We start from the raw sequence: 17979 nt of genomic DNA on the forward strand, positions 1-17979 counted from the left end.
TTGCAGGAAATAATACTGACCGCTTTGATATAAGAATCAAGTATTATTATTATTATTATAAACACATGCACTTATAGTATATGACTTCAGCATCGGCAACATGTACAAAGGATCTTAAAAATAACGATCACTGAAATTATTGTTTTGTACAAAGAGAACTCACAACAAATCCAAGCAATTATGAAAATTGTCAATTAACTTTTATTCAGTTTTAAGGTTCTGTGTACTACTTTATCCATTACCCTGCTATAAGCAATTACCAGTATTTTAAATATTCTTTTTACGATCTAAAAATGTTAATAACCAATAACTATTCCAATATTTAACAGAAATCATAAAGGGCCGGTGTTCATTTTAAACTTTTTTCTTATGACTCCAATGACCGATTGAGCTTACACTTTCACAGTTATGCATCTGAACCTGCTGCCTAAAAAGGCGCTCTACACAATAACTGACTCACAAAATGCCTAAGAAATTTAATGGATTGACGTTTTGACCATAGCGGAGTCAAGTAGTGTTTGAAACTTTGCATGGTGGTTATCTGATATTGTAAAGGTTTGCGGTAACACCATGTAATGATAATCTCTTATTGACCCATTTCACCTGACGTCATCATCAGAAAAATCTTGAATGTGCCATACTGGTGGGCAATTTCACTGTGCGTTTTCATACATTACGCTATGCATTGAGTATGCTGTGCGTTATGCAGTGAAGTGTGCGTTTTAGGCGACGCGGCGTTAATACACGTAAACCTAACTGCCCACCAACATGGTGAGCGTGGCACCAGTCGCCGCATGTGATACGCGTGCAAGGGGTCAATAGCAGAGTCTCACTCATAGGCTAAATGCCTTTACCCATTTTTTGCATTTATACCATTGTATGTCCTTTTGGTATGTAAACAGTTTGCAACAGCTAATCTTATTGGCTAACAAAATGGCACAACCTGAATAAGATCAAATAGGCATACCTTTTAGGGCAGTACCACAGTTTTTATTATTTTATGTAAAACTGTTCCAAACAGTTCAAATCAGAATTGTTTGCTAGTGATAACACAATTTAATTCTCAATTAATACTTAAGTTAAATATACAAAAAAATATGATTAACAAATTTCCTGGATTAATAGCAAGTCAAATCAAAAAATAAATTATCACTCTTTAAAAGTTTGTGGTTTAGTAGGTAAAGCAGAATCACTGAAAACCCTTAGAAAAATGGCTATAAACAAATCAACATATACATGAAAGCATGGCTATAATTGCATTGTGCCGAAACATAATAAAAGTGCAGTTAGGTAAATAACTCTAAAACCAAGTGAGCTTTCCCTTTCGTTTATTAAAAGCATTTGTTCAGACATTTGTATAAGACCTTTCCTTTCTCGTAAAAACTTTTAACCACTGACCAAAGCTCAAGCAAGTTTCCATGCATGGATGCAATAACATGCCCCTGGTTGGCAAAGAATGAAGTTATGACGCAGCAAGAAAGGTCCTTACAATTTCTACGACTTTTTTGTTGTTACTTGCATGTACATTTCATACTAACACCATGTACGAATTTTGCATCACAAAAAAAGATTGAGTCTTTCTGTCTCTTCAAAAAGTGCAATATAATATTTTGGCAAATTATGGCTAAATGTAATTTTGTTCTTTGTTTCATATACTTATACACGCTATTTAATCTTAACACAGCCTCTTGAGGAACAACACTTGGGGATTATTTCCTAATATCCCCATCCAGAAAACTAGTCCTGTGTTAAAGATATAGAGTCATACTTTGCTTATGGTAATGACCCCAAAAAGAATTTGCGAAATTTTGATTTTAGGTCTACCTACAAAGGGTTGCAATGGTAGTAAGCATCCTGTGAAATTATTTCCTCTTAAACGCCCTAAATGTGGATGGACTTTACATGATCTTGATGGAAACACTATGACTCTCAACAAATGGACACTGTACTCAACTGAAACTTTCACAGTTGACTTTCGTTTTACTTTTCTTGATAACTTTGCTTATAAATCAAAAATAAATTGATAAAAACCTTCAATAGTTTATCTGGAACTACATGCCACAATTTTAGAGCTGGAGTTTTTAATAATTAAATAAGTTTCTCAGAAACTATATTTCAAAATATCACTCAAAAATTTGTAGTTTATAGTTTATAATTTCAGATTTAAAAAATCCAACCTCAACCTTAAGTTAATCAATATACAATCGTTATCAAAAAGTTAGTTTTGTTAAAAATTTACACATGATATAGAAAAGCATTGATTGTGCTTAGAACAGGGTCGGGATTTCCGTACACCGGTGGGATTAACCAGGTTCACATTAAACATCTAAAACTTCAGGGTACCAGGAATGTACTTGTCCACTAGGGATTGATAGTACGGCATTAAGGCTTTGATGTCCGGCAGTTTATCACTCTTGGAGTACAGATCAAATTGGCTGCAAAAACAAAACAAAAAACTTATACAGACTGATGTTTGACTTCGTTGCCGGAAGACTAAATAATAACAAAATTGTGTTTTGCCGATTTTTTTTTTTCTTTTCGAGTTTTCATAAAAATCGGTTGCCGCAATCCGTAAACCAACTTATAAAATTGGAACGGCCTAATCATCGAATAAAATAAGAAGATTTTGGGGTTGAACAAAGAATTAATTAGAGTGGGATTCGAACCAACATCCTCCGGATTGACGTGCTGGCGCGCTACAAACTGAGCTATCTAGCCCTATGTTGGCTGTCTCCCTATTTTGTCAAAACCTTTGTCAGAAGAAATTACATCACTATCGCTCAGCACATTCCATTATGGGAGTTCCTGGGGTTGCCGGTGTGGTAGGAGAATCTGTCACCCAGATATTCTGTCCCAATATGGCAAGCTGTGTACAAATTACTTCTGATATCGCCCTTATTTGAAACAGAATCTCAGGCGGACCGATTTTCCTGGGACACCAGAATCGGTCAAGTTTCATTGGTCTGATTACTGTAAGCAACAAATCGTCGCTCATGGAAGCAGGTATTACCGCCTCACGTCATACGTATTTCAAGGGTCAGCAGGGAATTTTTGCCCGTCGCGTCAAAATCTATACAACAAAAGTAGACCGTATGCAAATACAACCATGCAGTTACCTAAAGACAGTCTCTTCTATTTTGAAATCTGTATCTTTCAACTCACTTGAATTCCCGGATCCATTTAAGCATCTCCAGATCTTTGTTGTTACAAAGATGCATGTAGTCTTGTCCAGTGTGCCATGGGTAGAAGGAGTGATAGCGAATCATGTACATCGCCTGTATAATAAACAAAACTGCATGTAACTTTTAAACTAGCTTAGACTATCCATTCTGGTTTTACCCATATACATTGATGTGTCTTAGCACTGTATACTTAGTAGCTTCCGGAGTTCTGTGAACAAAATCAAAGGCATTCGTGCATCAGCAAGCTAATCCGCCTCCACAGTACTTAAGCAGCATGCAGCATCAGAGTACAGCTTTCTCCAGAAGACGATCAGAGCATACTGATCGAAACGTCGAGTTAAACCAACGGTACTTTTCAGAACCACCGCAACTCATAAGATAGTCATTACATGGTGTTACCACATACCTTTCCATAAAGGCATATTACTCGGGTGGGATTAGAACCCACAACCTTTGCAATTCTAGAGCAGTGTCATACCATGCTTAATATCAAAGTCTTATATAGCGCACGTATCTACCAACAAGGTATTCAAGGCGCAGAGAATATATATACAAACTTTCAGAAAGATCACTAATTTGCTTTCTACTATCTTTATCTTCAAACTGTGTAAGTTTAGTGTAAATCTGTGGACATTGTGTTTTTTGTCCTACTACAATTCATTAATTAACTCCATTACATGGAGACTGGGGAGACTGGGACTCAATTCGGAGCACTTGGACTCAGTTTTGGGAAAAAACGGACCCAGCCTCGATGGGGAAGGTTTGGACTCGTACTGCGACAATAGAACGTATTGAATAACCCTTTTTTTTTGCTATGAAAGTCGCCATCTTGTAGGTCAAACCGTATGCGCGTCTAAACGCATGCATCACAGAAACACGCATACACGCACACACACGCTCGCAGACGCCATCTTGTAGGGCAAATATTTGAACGGTGACGTCATATTCAATACGGTCTATAGGGACTCAGACTATGTCACAAGGACTCAACTAATGGAATCCAATCTAACTGGGGTGTAATCAAGTTAATAACCAGTGTGCCTACCTCTTCAGGAAGGGTGCACTTGTTTTCAATCAACACTTTGTACATGTACTCTGTTGCAAGGGAAACAAGGTGAAAATTGTCATCAAATAATTAAACACATAGCATTTTATAATTGTTAATATTATAAAATACAAACAAAATTGGATGAAGTCAGCTGAACGATTATTTCAACATTCCAGTTTAACTGCCAAAACTTTGTCCGTAAACATAAACATAAAAACTGTTCTGGAAAGCTGTAAAAGTTATTTCTTAAACATACTTCATGGAAAATACGCAAATTGTGTTATTACATGCGTGCTCATGGACTACAGAAAAGTATAGTGGTCTTTGTCCAATATCCATCATAGTACGAGTGATCTAATAGACATGAGGACGGCTCAGCAGAATCTACTCCTAGGCTCTAAATCAAACTTCATTTACCATCGTGCCCCCATGACATCAACACATTATCCAAGCCACAGTGTTCCTCATACATGCCGAACTTGGAGCTGAGGGAAAATAAAAAATATAATTGGCTCTGACCTGCCGGAGCAATGTTTACGCAACCTTGTTCTCAAGGGTGATCAATCTTGCTGTGCCATTTTTTTCCAGTACGTGCTGCTCGCTCATAACCCCTAGTTTTGGTAAAGCGAAATGTGCCTGTGTGCCAGTATAGATCTTTCCATCGCTGTTAATAAACTAAGCATGTTGGCAATGATGACTGACATGTTGTTAAAACACTCAACTTGTTAATAAATGTGATAACCAAATTCAAAACAAATCTAATCCTTTGTTTGAATATTTGTGAAAAATTGTTAAAACAGTAGCTATCCGTTTTCGTTTTGGATTTATGGCTTTCTATAGTTTCCCAACCTCGGTTGGCAAAAACTTGGTCTGTGATACTGCAATAGAAAGGTCTATGACACATTTTACTGAGGCCTGTGTCCAATCAAGTCTACAAGTGTGGAAGTATGTAGCCCGGAATCAAGTCTAAGAGCAACTGGTCCCCTCTCATTCTATATCATAGAGTTATTTATAAAAACTAGAGGGCGCACTGGCCGTTATACGCGGCCTGGCATGCGCACATGCGGCTATTTTCTAAGTTGACAAAACAGCATCCCACAGCGCGTGTTTGTGCGGCCATTTTGTAAGTTGACAAAACAGCATCGCGCGTAGTGTACATTACTCCAACGTGTACTTCTTAGTCAACACGCGTACAGAATTGCGTTCCCCTCGCGTTTGTGCAAGCAGTATCATCAGTGCACCTTCTAGTTCTATAAATATATAACTCTATGTTCTTCATTGATCTTATGACATGTCCAATTGTATGTCAATTTGGGTGACCATGTAAAAACTCCCAAAATGGGGGCATTTAAAACAGTTACATTTGCAAAAGTTACTTACTTGTAGGCAGGGTTTTTTCCGTCTGGGTTGTCCACAAAACTTGTTTCTCTGTAAACAATAGAATCTGCAAACGCACAGCCTACAACAAAAGTGTCCCCAACAGTGGAAAACTAAAAAGAAGGAAACAGATGAAATTTACAATAGTTATGCTTTTGAAAGTCAAGTTTGTTTTAATAAGCAAGGTTCACGACAAGCAGAATTGGAATACTAAAATCTGCTAGCCAAGATCTTGGTTTTTAATCATCCTTGACATTTACTGTAATGCTTTAATCAACCTTGTTTCACCTGTATCTCCAGTAAATGATTCATTTGCTAATTTGTTTTTATCTTTTTTATAAATGTTCAAATACTTTTGGATGAACTGATCCGAGGGAATTATTTCTAAAAATAGGAAATACTATCAACAACTGCAGTGCTTAAGGTCATTAATTTTTCGATGGAGTATTTACAAATCTATGACCCAACCTTTCAAACCAGTTGCAGGAACTTTCAAAATGTAAACTTATAAATTACAAAAAGCTTTAGATGTAAGTCAATGTGTTACAACCACTTCAAATAAAATGTATACAAATGTGTGAGGCAAGCCAAAGGTCTGGTAACCAGGCTTCATTACCTGAGGTTCATCCCAAACAGCCATCACTTTGCCCAGATCATGGATCAACCCAGTCAGAATGAACCAGTCTGAAAACAAACAATGGAACAACAAAAAACAATCAATGGGATTTCATAAGCAAACATATTTTATTTCACCACCTTTAACAAAACATCTATTGTTTTCAGTAATACACTAGAATTGCACAGGTCGTGGGTTCAAATCCCGCCAGAGTAATATGCTTGTGATTTTTTTCCTACAGAGCTTGGGTAAGCACCGAGTGTACAGTGCTAAACACACATCGGTGTTTATACAGTACAAGTATATGGGTAAAAAAAAAATGTAAATATTCTTTATCCCCGATGCAAATTTCCATCCAACTGTTGTTAGCTCTGCCATTTCAGGGTAGACATCCATAAAACTACAATTTTATAAGCCAAGATTGTCAATTGTGCTCATCAGGCTCGAGTGCTTAATTGCAGTAACCTTGGGTGGCTTATGTTGTTATGTAAGGGAAGGGTTTAAGTACCACTACATGTATATTGCACAAACTTTACTAAGGTAAACAGCTGCAGGTATTTTTGGAGTATGAAAACTATGAGCCAATGAGATAGAATACACTTATTTCAATATTACTATAATTTAATACGTGTGTACATCGCTAAAGTGTAGATACATGATAACAAACATATGGCAAGCTAGTAAGTAGTAATAGCATAGTTAGGGTTAGAGGCGTCTGTCTCCTGAAAAGGTCAAAACATTACTGATGCCAGCAGAGATAGGCCTATGTAATAAGTAATTAATTAGTTCTCTGTTGGCGGGACAGACGTATCCCCATACTTTTGTTAGGGCACTGGCCTGGTGACCAGTCTTTTTTCTTTGTCTTTTTCTTCCACTCTGTGCTTTTTAACAAGTGTTCTGCGCCTCTGATCATTTTGTATGTAAGGGGCGCAATATAAATTTTAATTATTATTATTATTATTATTATTAACACTAACAATTTACACAGAAGTTGGATAAGCAGTCACAAAACAAGACGATATTTAAGCCATGGGGGTGAAGCAACAGCCACTCCAACAAACACAGCAACAGACTAACATAAACTAGTAGGAACTATAAGACAAAACATCATGTCATAACTTTTTTTTTATTACAAAGAATTATGAAACTGAGCTTTTAAATTGTTCACAAAAATTGACAAAGTAAGTGTAAAATGTGATGGACATTAGTTGTCTTACCTTTATCAGGATGTTTTTCGCGAATTCTCTCAGCAGTCTGAAAGGCGTGGTAAATGTTTGGCACACTGACCTATGGTAAAACAAACAAACAAAAAATAAAAAGCTAAGAGATACATCGTTTTTGACAATCAAACATTGTTTGTCACAGCCAATGCATTTTCTTCCTCTAGTTTGAAAAAAGAAGAAGAAAACTAATGTGAAAATGTAAAAAACTTACATCGGGGTCAGCCTCGTCTATTACATTATTCAGAAACTCTAGCGCCTCCATGATGGTCAGCTCTGCATGGTCAAATGTTGACCACTGCTTGTGCTGTAAAGGAAATGACAAACAAAGTATAAAACTAGTTTTATTTTCACTAATAAAAGTTCAAGGATAAGGAATTCTTTCATTTTTCAACAGATTTGGGTTTATTATATCTAGATAAAAATCCCACCAAGAAGATATTTGCCTCTGACTGTACATGCATGTGTGATCATGGAGGAAGCCTCCTCCATTCTGGCCACCTGGGCCCAATTTCATAAAGCTGCTTATTATAAGCACATAAAGTAGCTCAACACAACACAATTATGCTTACTAGAATAAGGTTACCAGCCAAACTACCATCTCACATGTACTTTCTGTGGCTGGTATCCTGCTTGCTTTTGCTAAGCAGGATTTTTAAAAGCAGAATCTTCTGCCTTTAGAAGCACCTCTATGAAATAGTGCACTGGTAGCCCCCACCCAGTGGAGGGCAATACTGAACGACACACAGGGTTGCTTACATAAAATGGAGTCAATGGTTCTAGAAAAATGAAATAAAGTATGACTTTTCCCTCTCCGCACAGCTATATAATTAAGAAATCCACACTTCCAACTTACTTTGCTCTGCACATACTCCACTGTCTGGTGTGTGTGCATTAACTTGTAGGTTTTCTTGACTCTCTGAATTTGAGGGTTGTCTTCAGTGCCCTTTTCCTGCAAAATAATCAATCAGAATTGTTATCTGCATGATGTATGTATGCTTATCATCAATGCACATGGCACACTATCATATTGGACAATCGATTTATCACCACTAGGCCTATATAAATAATGTTATTATAGGTTCATATGTCCATGTTTTCTACAGCTGTTTGTGCTTTTATGTTGTTGTGTAACTTTAGCCTGGTTAGTTTTTCCTTTCTCTATGGTTTTTTAAAGCTATTTTTAAGGAAATTACATGTATGTGTAATAGATGTTAAATTTGCATCGGGGATAAAGAATATTAATTTTATTAATATTAAAGGCTGTTCACAGAATATTAATTTTATATTAATTAATATTCTTTATCCCCGATGCAAATTTAACATCTATTATATCGTTGCGGTACCCGCTCCCAAAACATAGGATTCGAACTGCCTCTAGCTACCGGGCAACCTCGGTAGTCTAGTTGGTAAGACACTGCTCTAGAATTGCAAGAGTCGTGGGTTCGAATCCCACCCGAGTAACATGTCTGTGATATTTTTTCACAGGACTCGGAAAGTACTGAGTATACAGTGCTAACACACATCGGTGTATGGGTAAAAACCAAAAATTAATATACATGTATGTGTTTGTTGGTTAACCTTTCTGCATATTTTATTAGCCAATAAAAGACTAAGATAATAATCATAATTGCAAATACCAGTGGAAGAACAGTTCAAAACTGCCATAGTTCATACTTGGTGTGCACTGTGAACTTGTACATTTTGTCAACTCTACCTTTAATCATCCCGTTTTGCATTCATAACAGCAATTTTCAAGGACAGGAGGAAATGTCTACAGTAGCTATGACAGTAACAGACAGTTCATGGCTGCATTGGTTAATGTCCTCCATTGTTGATGACAAACAATTAGGTGAAATCTGGACCATTTCATTGCACAAGGCCAAGCCAGTGAATTTGAAAGGACACATCTCACTGAGTGATTATAAGTAGACCAGTATAAATGAGCACAAAATCCTTGCAAAAACAATTTGTTTACACTGTTCTCACTCAAACGTGACCATCTAGTTTATTGATATTTTGCATAGAGTTATATAAAAGAACTAGAGGGCGCACGAGTGATGCTTCGTGCACAAACGCCACGGGACCGCAAGATGACAAGCGCGTCATTCTGCACGCGCGTTGAATATGAAATACACGTTTGAGGTTTTTTTTATTGAACGCTCACGCGATGCTGTTTGTTCAACTTACAAAATGGCCGCACAAACACACGCTGTGAGATAGCTGTTTTGTCAACTTAGAAAATGGCCGCCTGCTCGCATACCAGGGCGCGTATATAGGCCAGTGCGCGCTCTAGTTCTTATACATAACTCTATGATATTTTGACAGCTTGGTTGCATGTTTTGACAAAATGCACAGTATAGTGTGATTTAAAAACCATAACAATGGCCCTTTTCATAAAATGTGTAAATTGCACATAGCAAGTGCGTACTATTATTTCGATTGGCAAAAATGAGGGAACATCGCGCTGTTTTGTACACAGCTAATGGCTGTGTGACGCAGATGCGATTGTGTGTCTGCTTAGTGCACAACTCTATATGGCTTTTGCCAACCAACAGGGTCTGTACGCATGCGTGAATGTAATAAGGATATTTCTTGGAAAGAGTCCATTAGTTAACTTTGCTTAATTTGTTTTACCTCGTTAAATTTTCTGAAGTTGATCTCCTTTGGAGAAGGCATTGTGCCATCAATCCCTCGATTGATTTCTGGCCTGTAAATCTCCGATGGGTCCAAGATTGTAACTTTATTCTGCAATAATGATAAGATAAGAAACATTTAATCACTTTATTGTTCATGAACAAATACTTACATGTGTAATTAGTTCAGTGACAGAACACACTTTAATCTGGTTCAAACCAGTTTTATTTACTTAGTGGGTATATAAATAGTATAACTTGAAATGAACTATACACAAATATAAATGGGTCACCAAACTTTGTCAGCAACAGAACCATTTATCATTATACTTTTATTCATTCCATCAGAACAAAGATTGTCTTACAATTGCCCCACAACAGTAAAACGGTGGGGATATGGGATCTGAATTACGCTTATACTTTTTATAAATTTTGAGTTTGCGGAGTAGATTTTCTGGACCCATCCCTCAAGCTCAATGTGAGTTCTAAGTAAGAACACACAGAGCCTAGACCCAGTAACTGGGGGGGGGGGGGGGGGCTGTATTCCTTTTTTTCTTCTACATTATTGATAAATGTCAAAATATCAAAAGGAATACAGCGCCCCAGTTACTGGGTCTATATAGAGCCTAATTTTGACAAGTTGTGATTTTAAAAAATCCTGTAAAAACAATGAATAGGAATCGCAGAACGAAATGTTTGTGTTGTAAGATTCACTGTGGACTGAGGTACGTGGAGACACTAGTGGAACCATGGAGGTAGTCTACCTCCATCCATGGCCGAACGAACCTCATCATTCTACGATTTTAGGAGTAGTTTGAACAACTCTCCAAAAACTGCTCATGAAAGAAAAAAGTGCTAATCCCTACTAAACCTAATCCGAACCCCAATGACCAGTTCACACTTAATACCCCAACCAACCATAACCTTCACACATATTTGACATTTTCCCATGTTTCACGGCCCTGTCCTGATGATGAATGAATGAAAGCGCATGAAGGGCGTCCTCATTCTCATAAAATATAATAAGTAGAGTTAACCTCAAGTCAATGTCTGTAAACTAAGCCTATCTTAATCTATTAGTAGTAATATCTACATACTGTCTACTGCCATGACTGCTTGTATGTTATTGTTTTACTTTATGACCAAATAAAGAATAAGAATAAGAATAAGAATAACTACCTGATTCTCCATCTTGACCAATGCGTCAGGGTAAAATCTAGCGGTTCTAACGTCAGAGATTCACAATACACACAAGGGGTTATTTCAGCAAACAGCAGAGAAGAGACAACACATTTCCAATCGCGCACCACACGTCAGATGACCGCAGACTGCAGACCGTGTGTGGACTCGAGAACAACCTTCAGTTCAGCACAAAACCGCAGCAGACAGAATGGACTTTGATTTGAACTCCAGTCTCAGCAGATTCAGAAAGACAACGTCAAAGTTGACACGAAAAACTTGATATAGGATGGTCTGAGGAGGTGGTCTCCCCACTTTAACTCTTTACAAATGATTTCCACACACTTGTTAATCTTGCTAGATGAAGGACACGATCGTCCGTCCGATAATCTTTTGTTGATGTTGTGTGTTGTTGATGATTGTGTTCGAAAGTGACCCACATCTCTCTCACGTACACAATCATGTGATTGGAATTTTAGTCTCTTTTCAAGTCAACGCCGGACTAAAGCAACATGATTATTATCTCTAAAAATATTTTGCCTGCCGATGGCACAAATATTATATAAAAAGTTTGAGCTTCCACAGTAGTTCGTTGAAACAAAAAGTGTTAGTAATCACTTCTTTTGCAGTTTGAACTTCTCTATCTAAAAGTCACTATATTAAATACTTGAGCGAACACTAGCAAGGCAAGAATGTCAAGATAATGGGGTCAACGCACTACTAGCTAGCGCGGTGACCCATGCAATTTCTGCCCCCCCCCCCCCAATCCATAAACTTGCAAAATGCAAAATGGGAGTGACTTTACATGTATTTCTTGTCAGACAACATGTACATTGTTAAATAATTGCGAAAATAATTGACTGATCAGACCATGGAGGATCAGGAAGAAATAGACTGAACCTTTAGACTTTATTAAAAATGTTCCCCTAAATTTCTAAAAATGTAACACAGACAGCTAAACATCAGATACAAAGTGTCAAAGAACAATAAGTATACAACTTTGATAAAGAGTTACACCTTTACTTTTATCACTGTCTATTGTGCTATGATACATTTTATAATTTTCGTTTGGCAAAGATAATTATTTTTGATATAAAAACATAGGAAACTACTCTAAAATTGTAAATGAAATGATCCCCTTTCTATACCACCACCTTACCACGCCCCTTCAGATCCAACACTATTAAATTGTTTCAAAAGAGGGCGCTAGATTCTGCCACCGTGTTTTTGTACACATTTTCATTTTGCGCAAAAAACAAGACACAGTAAATCCAGTGAATGGGCGTCAGGTAACTCAGGTAATTATTGTTATTTCTTCTGGTATTAAATCAATAACGACCTTTGAATTCATTGAGCATTAAAACCCCAATAATCTGCTCTTAATATTGTGTTAAAACCAAAATGGTTGGGCCGTGGTTGGTGGAGGAGAGTGAAGAAAATACTGAACGTCAGCAGCAGACGAGACGAACAGACGAGTTTATTTAATACCGTGCAACTGGCGGGACCCAACTGGCCGTCCATATTTCCATGCATGGAGCTATATAAAATAGCCAGAGCGCGAGCGGAATTTGGGAAAAGTTTTGTATTTCAGACAGAGAGTGCTCATTGTTTTGACATTTGGCATGTTTGGGTCTCTTTTAATCAGCACCAAACAATAAAGCCGACTTCCCAATCTCATGCAAATGTTTTCAGTTAATTCCCAAACATGAAACAAACAAAACATTGTATTTGTAATTGTAAATGTAAGGTTTGGGGAAATTATTAATGACAGAAATGAAGCGGCGTGGAATGATGCCTTGTAATTTGTATTTGGATAACTTTCTGTATGGCGCCACCACCTTTTCACTCATTTTTTACGAAAAGGGATATCTCATTGATGTAATTGTAAATTAAATACTGCATTTGTATATATTATTTCATATCGAATGTATTGTATTGTACACAGCATGCACAGCACACATGAAAATTATACAGGGAACAGATACTGGAATAGCTACATGTAGTATACCACGTCTGATGGTGCATGTTTCCCTCTACTGTACTCCTGAGTCCTATATTCCCTATCTATAACTATGAGGATGAGGTTCTTTCCGCTATGGTCTCCATTAACAGAGACGATAGTGGAATTAACATCATAATATATAATTATTAGTTCTAGATCTAGGAGTAGTTTTCCTCCGTCCTGCAATCTACTTTAAAGGCAGTGGACCTTATTGGTAATTGTCAAAGACTAGCCTTCACAGTTGGTGTATCTCAATATATAAGCATAACATAACAAACCTGTGAAAATTTGAGCTCAATCAGTCATCGAACTTGCGAGATAATAATGAAAGAAAAAAACACCCTTGTCACACGAAGTTGTGTGCATTTAGATGGTTAATTTTGAGACCTCAAGTTCTAAATCTGAGGTCTCGAAATCAAATTCTCGGAAAATTATGTCTTTCTCTAAAACTACGGCACTTCGAGGGAGCTGTTTCTTACAATGTTTTATACCACCAACCTCTCCTCATTACTCGTCACCAAGAAAGGTTTTATGACAATAATTATTTTGAGTAATTACCAATAGTGTCCACTGCCTTTAAGAGGAATATCAATCCCTACCTTCCATGCCTTCAGCTCATAACCATGAGTTTTTTTAATTATAAATTTTTTTCTCTTATTGTCAGTAGTGACCTTAGCCTTGGTTGGGATGTGTTTAACAGCTCTCACAAAACGCAATCATGAGTTCAGAAAGCGCTTCAATTCCATCCGCTGCCGATGCTAACAGCAGCGGCAGTGTTGTCGCCCCGACAGTCATCTCCCAACAACCAGCAAGTAGCTCCAGTAGCCTTGGTTCATCATGCAGTCCCCGCCAGCTTAACAACGGCCCCGGGGACCTGCCCAGTGAGCTGATGTGCAGACCCCTTGGTGTGGTTGTCTTGACTGGACTGGATGCTACTTATAACGCTGTACATCGGGCTATCTGGGACTCTTTCAGTGCTAATCGACGCCCGGACAGAGTGCCATTGTATTTTAAGGCACTACCTGCTGATCATGAATATCCTAAGTGCAGGTCAAAGGTATGTTGATCTATTAATTGAATGAATGAATATTAATTTTGGGGTTTTTTACCCTTACACCGATGTGTAAAGTAGTGTATACTCAGTACTTTCCCGAGTCCTGTGAAAAAAATCACAGGCATTTTACTCGCGTGGGATTCGGCCCAACGACCTTAGCAATTCTAGAGCAGTGTCTTACCAACTAGACTACCGAGGTTGCCCAGTAGCTAGAGGCAGTTTGAATCCTATGTTTTTAGCGACGGGTACTGCTAGTGCAAACGATCTATTGTTACTGAAATGAATGAACTTGTTTCTTTCTTTACATCAGAACCCTCCTACACACAGGTACCACAGACTTCCACACTATATACCATACATTCTATGCTAGCATTGGATACATGGGGTTCTTCTTTTAGTACAGCTGGTGTTTTTATGCAGTTCTTATAATAGCACTTTTCACACTTGAAGTGTCGTCAGACTGTGCTATTTTTTTCTTAGGTGTGCATCGCTATGTTTGAAATTACACGACCCATTTTGCATGTGTTGTTAAACACGTACATGACATGCAGCACATTAATGCGGCCGACCATGTCAGAAGCGTCAGGGTGAACCCCTGTTCTTCACATTGTTGGAAACCTTGAGACCACTCAGCTCCAGACTGCTCAGCTCTTTTCAGAGACAACACTGTTCGAGAGAGATTTTACACAATGGCTGAACCCAAACCTTTAATATTCATTTATGAGTTAATTGGGCCTACATTTAAACTATTTCTGTGAGGTCACTCTATTAAAGGCAGTGGTCACTGTTGGTAATTGTCAAAGACTAGCCTTCACAGTGTATCTCAACATACGCATAAAATAACAAACCTGTGAAAATTTGAGCTCAATCGCTCATCAAAGTTGCGAGATAATAATGAAAGAAGAAAACACCCTTGTCACACGAAGTTATGTGCGTTTAGATGGTTGATTTCGAGACCTCAAGTTCTAAACTTTAGGTCACAAATCAAATTCATGGAAAGTTCTTTCTCCAAAACTATGGCACTTCAGATGGAGCTGTTTCTCACAATGTTTTATACCACCAACCTCTTCCCATTACTTGTCACCAAGAAAGGTTTTATGCTAATAATTATTTTTAGTAATTACCAATAGTGTCCATTGCTTTTAAAATGCTCTTCCTTGTCAATCCACCACAGCAAAGGACGTCTTATGAGTGGTACATCCCTAAGGGGATCATTAAGGGCAGCTGGATGAAGAAACATCTTCAAGAGGTCCCTGCTCTGGTGGTCGTTTTCTTTGATCTGGACTGGGATGAACCAATGTGGGAGGAACGCCAGATGGAGTGTGCTACTAGAGTAGAAGTCGTCAGGTAGGAGAGCATCACTATTAATAATAAGATTTTCTAACCCTTCCATACACAATTTATTTAGGGATAGATTGATGAACACATTAATTTGTTACATGTTTCTTTCGCAAATTGTTCCTATTTTAGAACCAGCCTGCATGGCCGAGGCACACGTGTTGCGGTCGTTCTTATTCAAAAGAATGCTCCACTACCACCAGGTGAGTTCAAAGACAGTAGAACACAAAGTTAACTAAACTGGGTCTCAAAATTCATCACTGCAATAACATATCTTTCTGAAAGTTTGTATATACTCAGCGCCTTGAGTACCTTGTTTGGTAGATACGTGTGCTATATAAGACTTCGATATTACTATTATTATTATTATTATTATTATTATTAACTTTTGCAAAATATTTCACGATTTGTCACGTAATTTGCTTCAAACTTTGGTTTTGGGCTTTATTCTTTACTCCAGGTGAGGATGGGAAAACAGCTGAAAGGCCAGCTGCTCTGTGTGCTGCCTGTGAGCTCTCAGCTAAGTCACTATTTGTTCTACCATGTGTTGATCACTTATTGGGATACACCATAAGGTAAGAAGGAATGAACAAAATGTTAGGATACTAGGGAGTTTATTCTGGAACCCTACATGTAGATTTTGGGTGCTTTCCTGATCCCATGTTATTTTAATAATATCAATACAAATCACTAAGACAATGTGAACAACTTACTTACAGTGTAAAATTTTGAGCCCTGGGTACTGGTATAAACTTTGCAATCAGTGAGCTATCACGTTAAAGCCATTATACACTTTTGGTAAACAGTATTGTCCAAGTTCCACACTTTGTGTATCACGACTTATATTATAAAATAACAAACCTGTGAAAATTTAGGCTCAATCGGTCATCGGACTAGGGAGAAAATAACGGGAAAACCCACTCTTGTTTCTGCACGTTTCGCCGTGTCATGACATGTGTTTACTATAAATCCGTAATTCTCGTTGTCGAGAATTGATAATTGTTTTAATGTTTTCTCAAAAAGTGAAGCATTTCATGGAGTAATATTTCAAGAGAAGTCTTTCACCATTACCTTGTGTAAACCCTGTAAATTATTTGTAAATCTGGGAACTTTTTTGTTTTTGTCTGTACGGAAAGTGTATAATGGCTTTAAATGTAATTCGCCAATCATGTCTCTTGTTTTTAACCACAGACTTGAGAATGCATTTTATGAGTTGACACAGGGCTATTACTACACAGAGGCAAGGAGAGTCAAGGCACATCGAGAATTCCTCAACAGAACCACCCATCAGGTTAGATAGAAAGAAATGATCTCATCATATACATACACCTTTAAACTTCTCCAGTACTTCACACTGGTTTCCTGTTAAATAACACATCATGCTGTTTTGTATTGTCAATTTTTGATCAGTATTTATGACTTTGACATTTTTTTTAAACTTTTGTAAGTCTTATCTTTTTAAACTGGTTGTTTTAACAGAATTCTTTCAACTTCTACAAACTATAATTTAGTAAAATTATGTCAAGTAAGAGTTTCATTGTGGCATCTGTGTTGCCACCTATTTTGCCAGCTTTTTGTATTCTCTAGATTCCTTAAATTATTTTACTGTGTAATACTTTGCTTTGTATAAATTTTGTCTGGTCCAGACTAATTATTCTTTTCCAGCGCCTTGAGGCGGATTCTTTCTGCTATTGTTTTTGCGCTTTATAAATTTCTCTTTATTATTATTACCTTCAAAACATCACTGTCTTGTCGTCGTATCTTTGTATCTTTGTACAAGCTGGGTAAACGTACATAAAAGTAAACCACTAATGTGACAAGGGATTAATAAACATTCAGTAATACCTCAGACAGTTTCGCTATTCCTATTGGTGGAGAGCGCGTCACGTGGGGGTGTTTAAACCGTTGATAATGACCAGTGTTTATAACCGATTGTGAGCGGAGACTCTGCGCTAGTGTGGATGCAAGACGTTTTAAATACATTTGTCTTTTTGTCATGGTAGTTATTGTTTGTGCGACACGCCTTCAAGTTTGCTTTCTTCAGTGAGCTGAAACAGGACACCCATGGAGCACTCAAGTAAGTTATATCCAAACCTAATCCAGTATTTATTCTCCTTTTCTGAGAATAATAAAATACACCATGAGCATCACACTTGGCAAATACTGATGCTACATGCATATGTTTGTTATTACAGACAGTACAAGGTAGCCTACACACATCTGACTGAGCTCAGAGCACACGATACCAACATGCTAGAAATCAAGACGATTGCTGGATTCATCAACTACAAGGTAATATATTTATCATAGCTTACAATTGCTCAGTG

At 37.5% G+C, this 17979-nt stretch overlaps 2 protein-coding genes across 3 annotated transcripts in view; one reads left to right on the forward strand and one right to left on the reverse strand.

The window, feature by feature from the left end:
• Nucleotides 1–178: 178 nt before the first annotated feature.
• Nucleotides 179–11693, reverse strand: LOC139938667 (inositol oxygenase-like). Its single transcript, XM_071934274.1, has 11 exons — nt 11259–11693; nt 10081–10191; nt 8300–8395; nt 7658–7750; nt 7441–7510; nt 6224–6291; nt 5611–5720; nt 4648–4715; nt 4228–4277; nt 3163–3275; nt 179–2435 (listed from the first exon to the last, which is right to left on the reverse strand). The coding sequence occupies exons 1-11, from the start codon at nt 11268–11270 to the stop codon at nt 2327–2329; spliced, it is 900 nt and encodes a 299-aa protein (XP_071790375.1). The 5' UTR covers nt 11271–11693; the 3' UTR covers nt 179–2326.
• Nucleotides 11694–12470: 777 nt separating this feature from the next.
• Nucleotides 12471–17979, forward strand: part of LOC139938616 (trafficking protein particle complex subunit 11-like) — a 30773-nt gene continuing 25264 nt past the window's right edge. The window contains exons 1-8 of one of the 2 annotated variants that reach the window (XM_071934210.1): nt 12471–12556; nt 13925–14317; nt 15489–15661; nt 15785–15855; nt 16113–16227; nt 16844–16943; nt 17656–17729; nt 17848–17944. In XM_071934210.1, coding sequence (XP_071790311.1) covers nt 13979–14317; nt 15489–15661; nt 15785–15855; nt 16113–16227; nt 16844–16943; nt 17656–17729; nt 17848–17944 — 969 coding nt within the window. In that variant the 5' untranslated portion in view covers nt 12471–12556; nt 13925–13978. The remainder of the gene's footprint in view (nt 12557–13924; nt 14318–15488; nt 15662–15784; nt 15856–16112; nt 16228–16843; nt 16944–17655; nt 17730–17847; nt 17945–17979) is intronic. The other variant, XM_071934209.1, reaches the window with a different exon arrangement.

Source organism: Asterias amurensis, chromosome 6 (assembly GCF_032118995.1).
Source record: "Asterias amurensis chromosome 6, ASM3211899v1".
Classification (NCBI taxonomy): domain Eukaryota; kingdom Metazoa; phylum Echinodermata; class Asteroidea; order Forcipulatida; family Asteriidae; genus Asterias; species Asterias amurensis.

Coding starts and splice junctions, on each gene's coding strand:
- LOC139938667 (XM_071934274.1), bottom strand. Junction 6,292..7,440: donor CGAAAAACATCCTGATAAAG/GTAAGACAACTA, acceptor GTTTGTTTTCAG/ACTGGTTCATTCTGACTGGG. Junction 4,278..4,647: donor GATGTCATGGGGGCACGATG/GTAAATGAAGTT, acceptor CCCTTGCAACAG/AGTACATGTACAAAGTGTTG.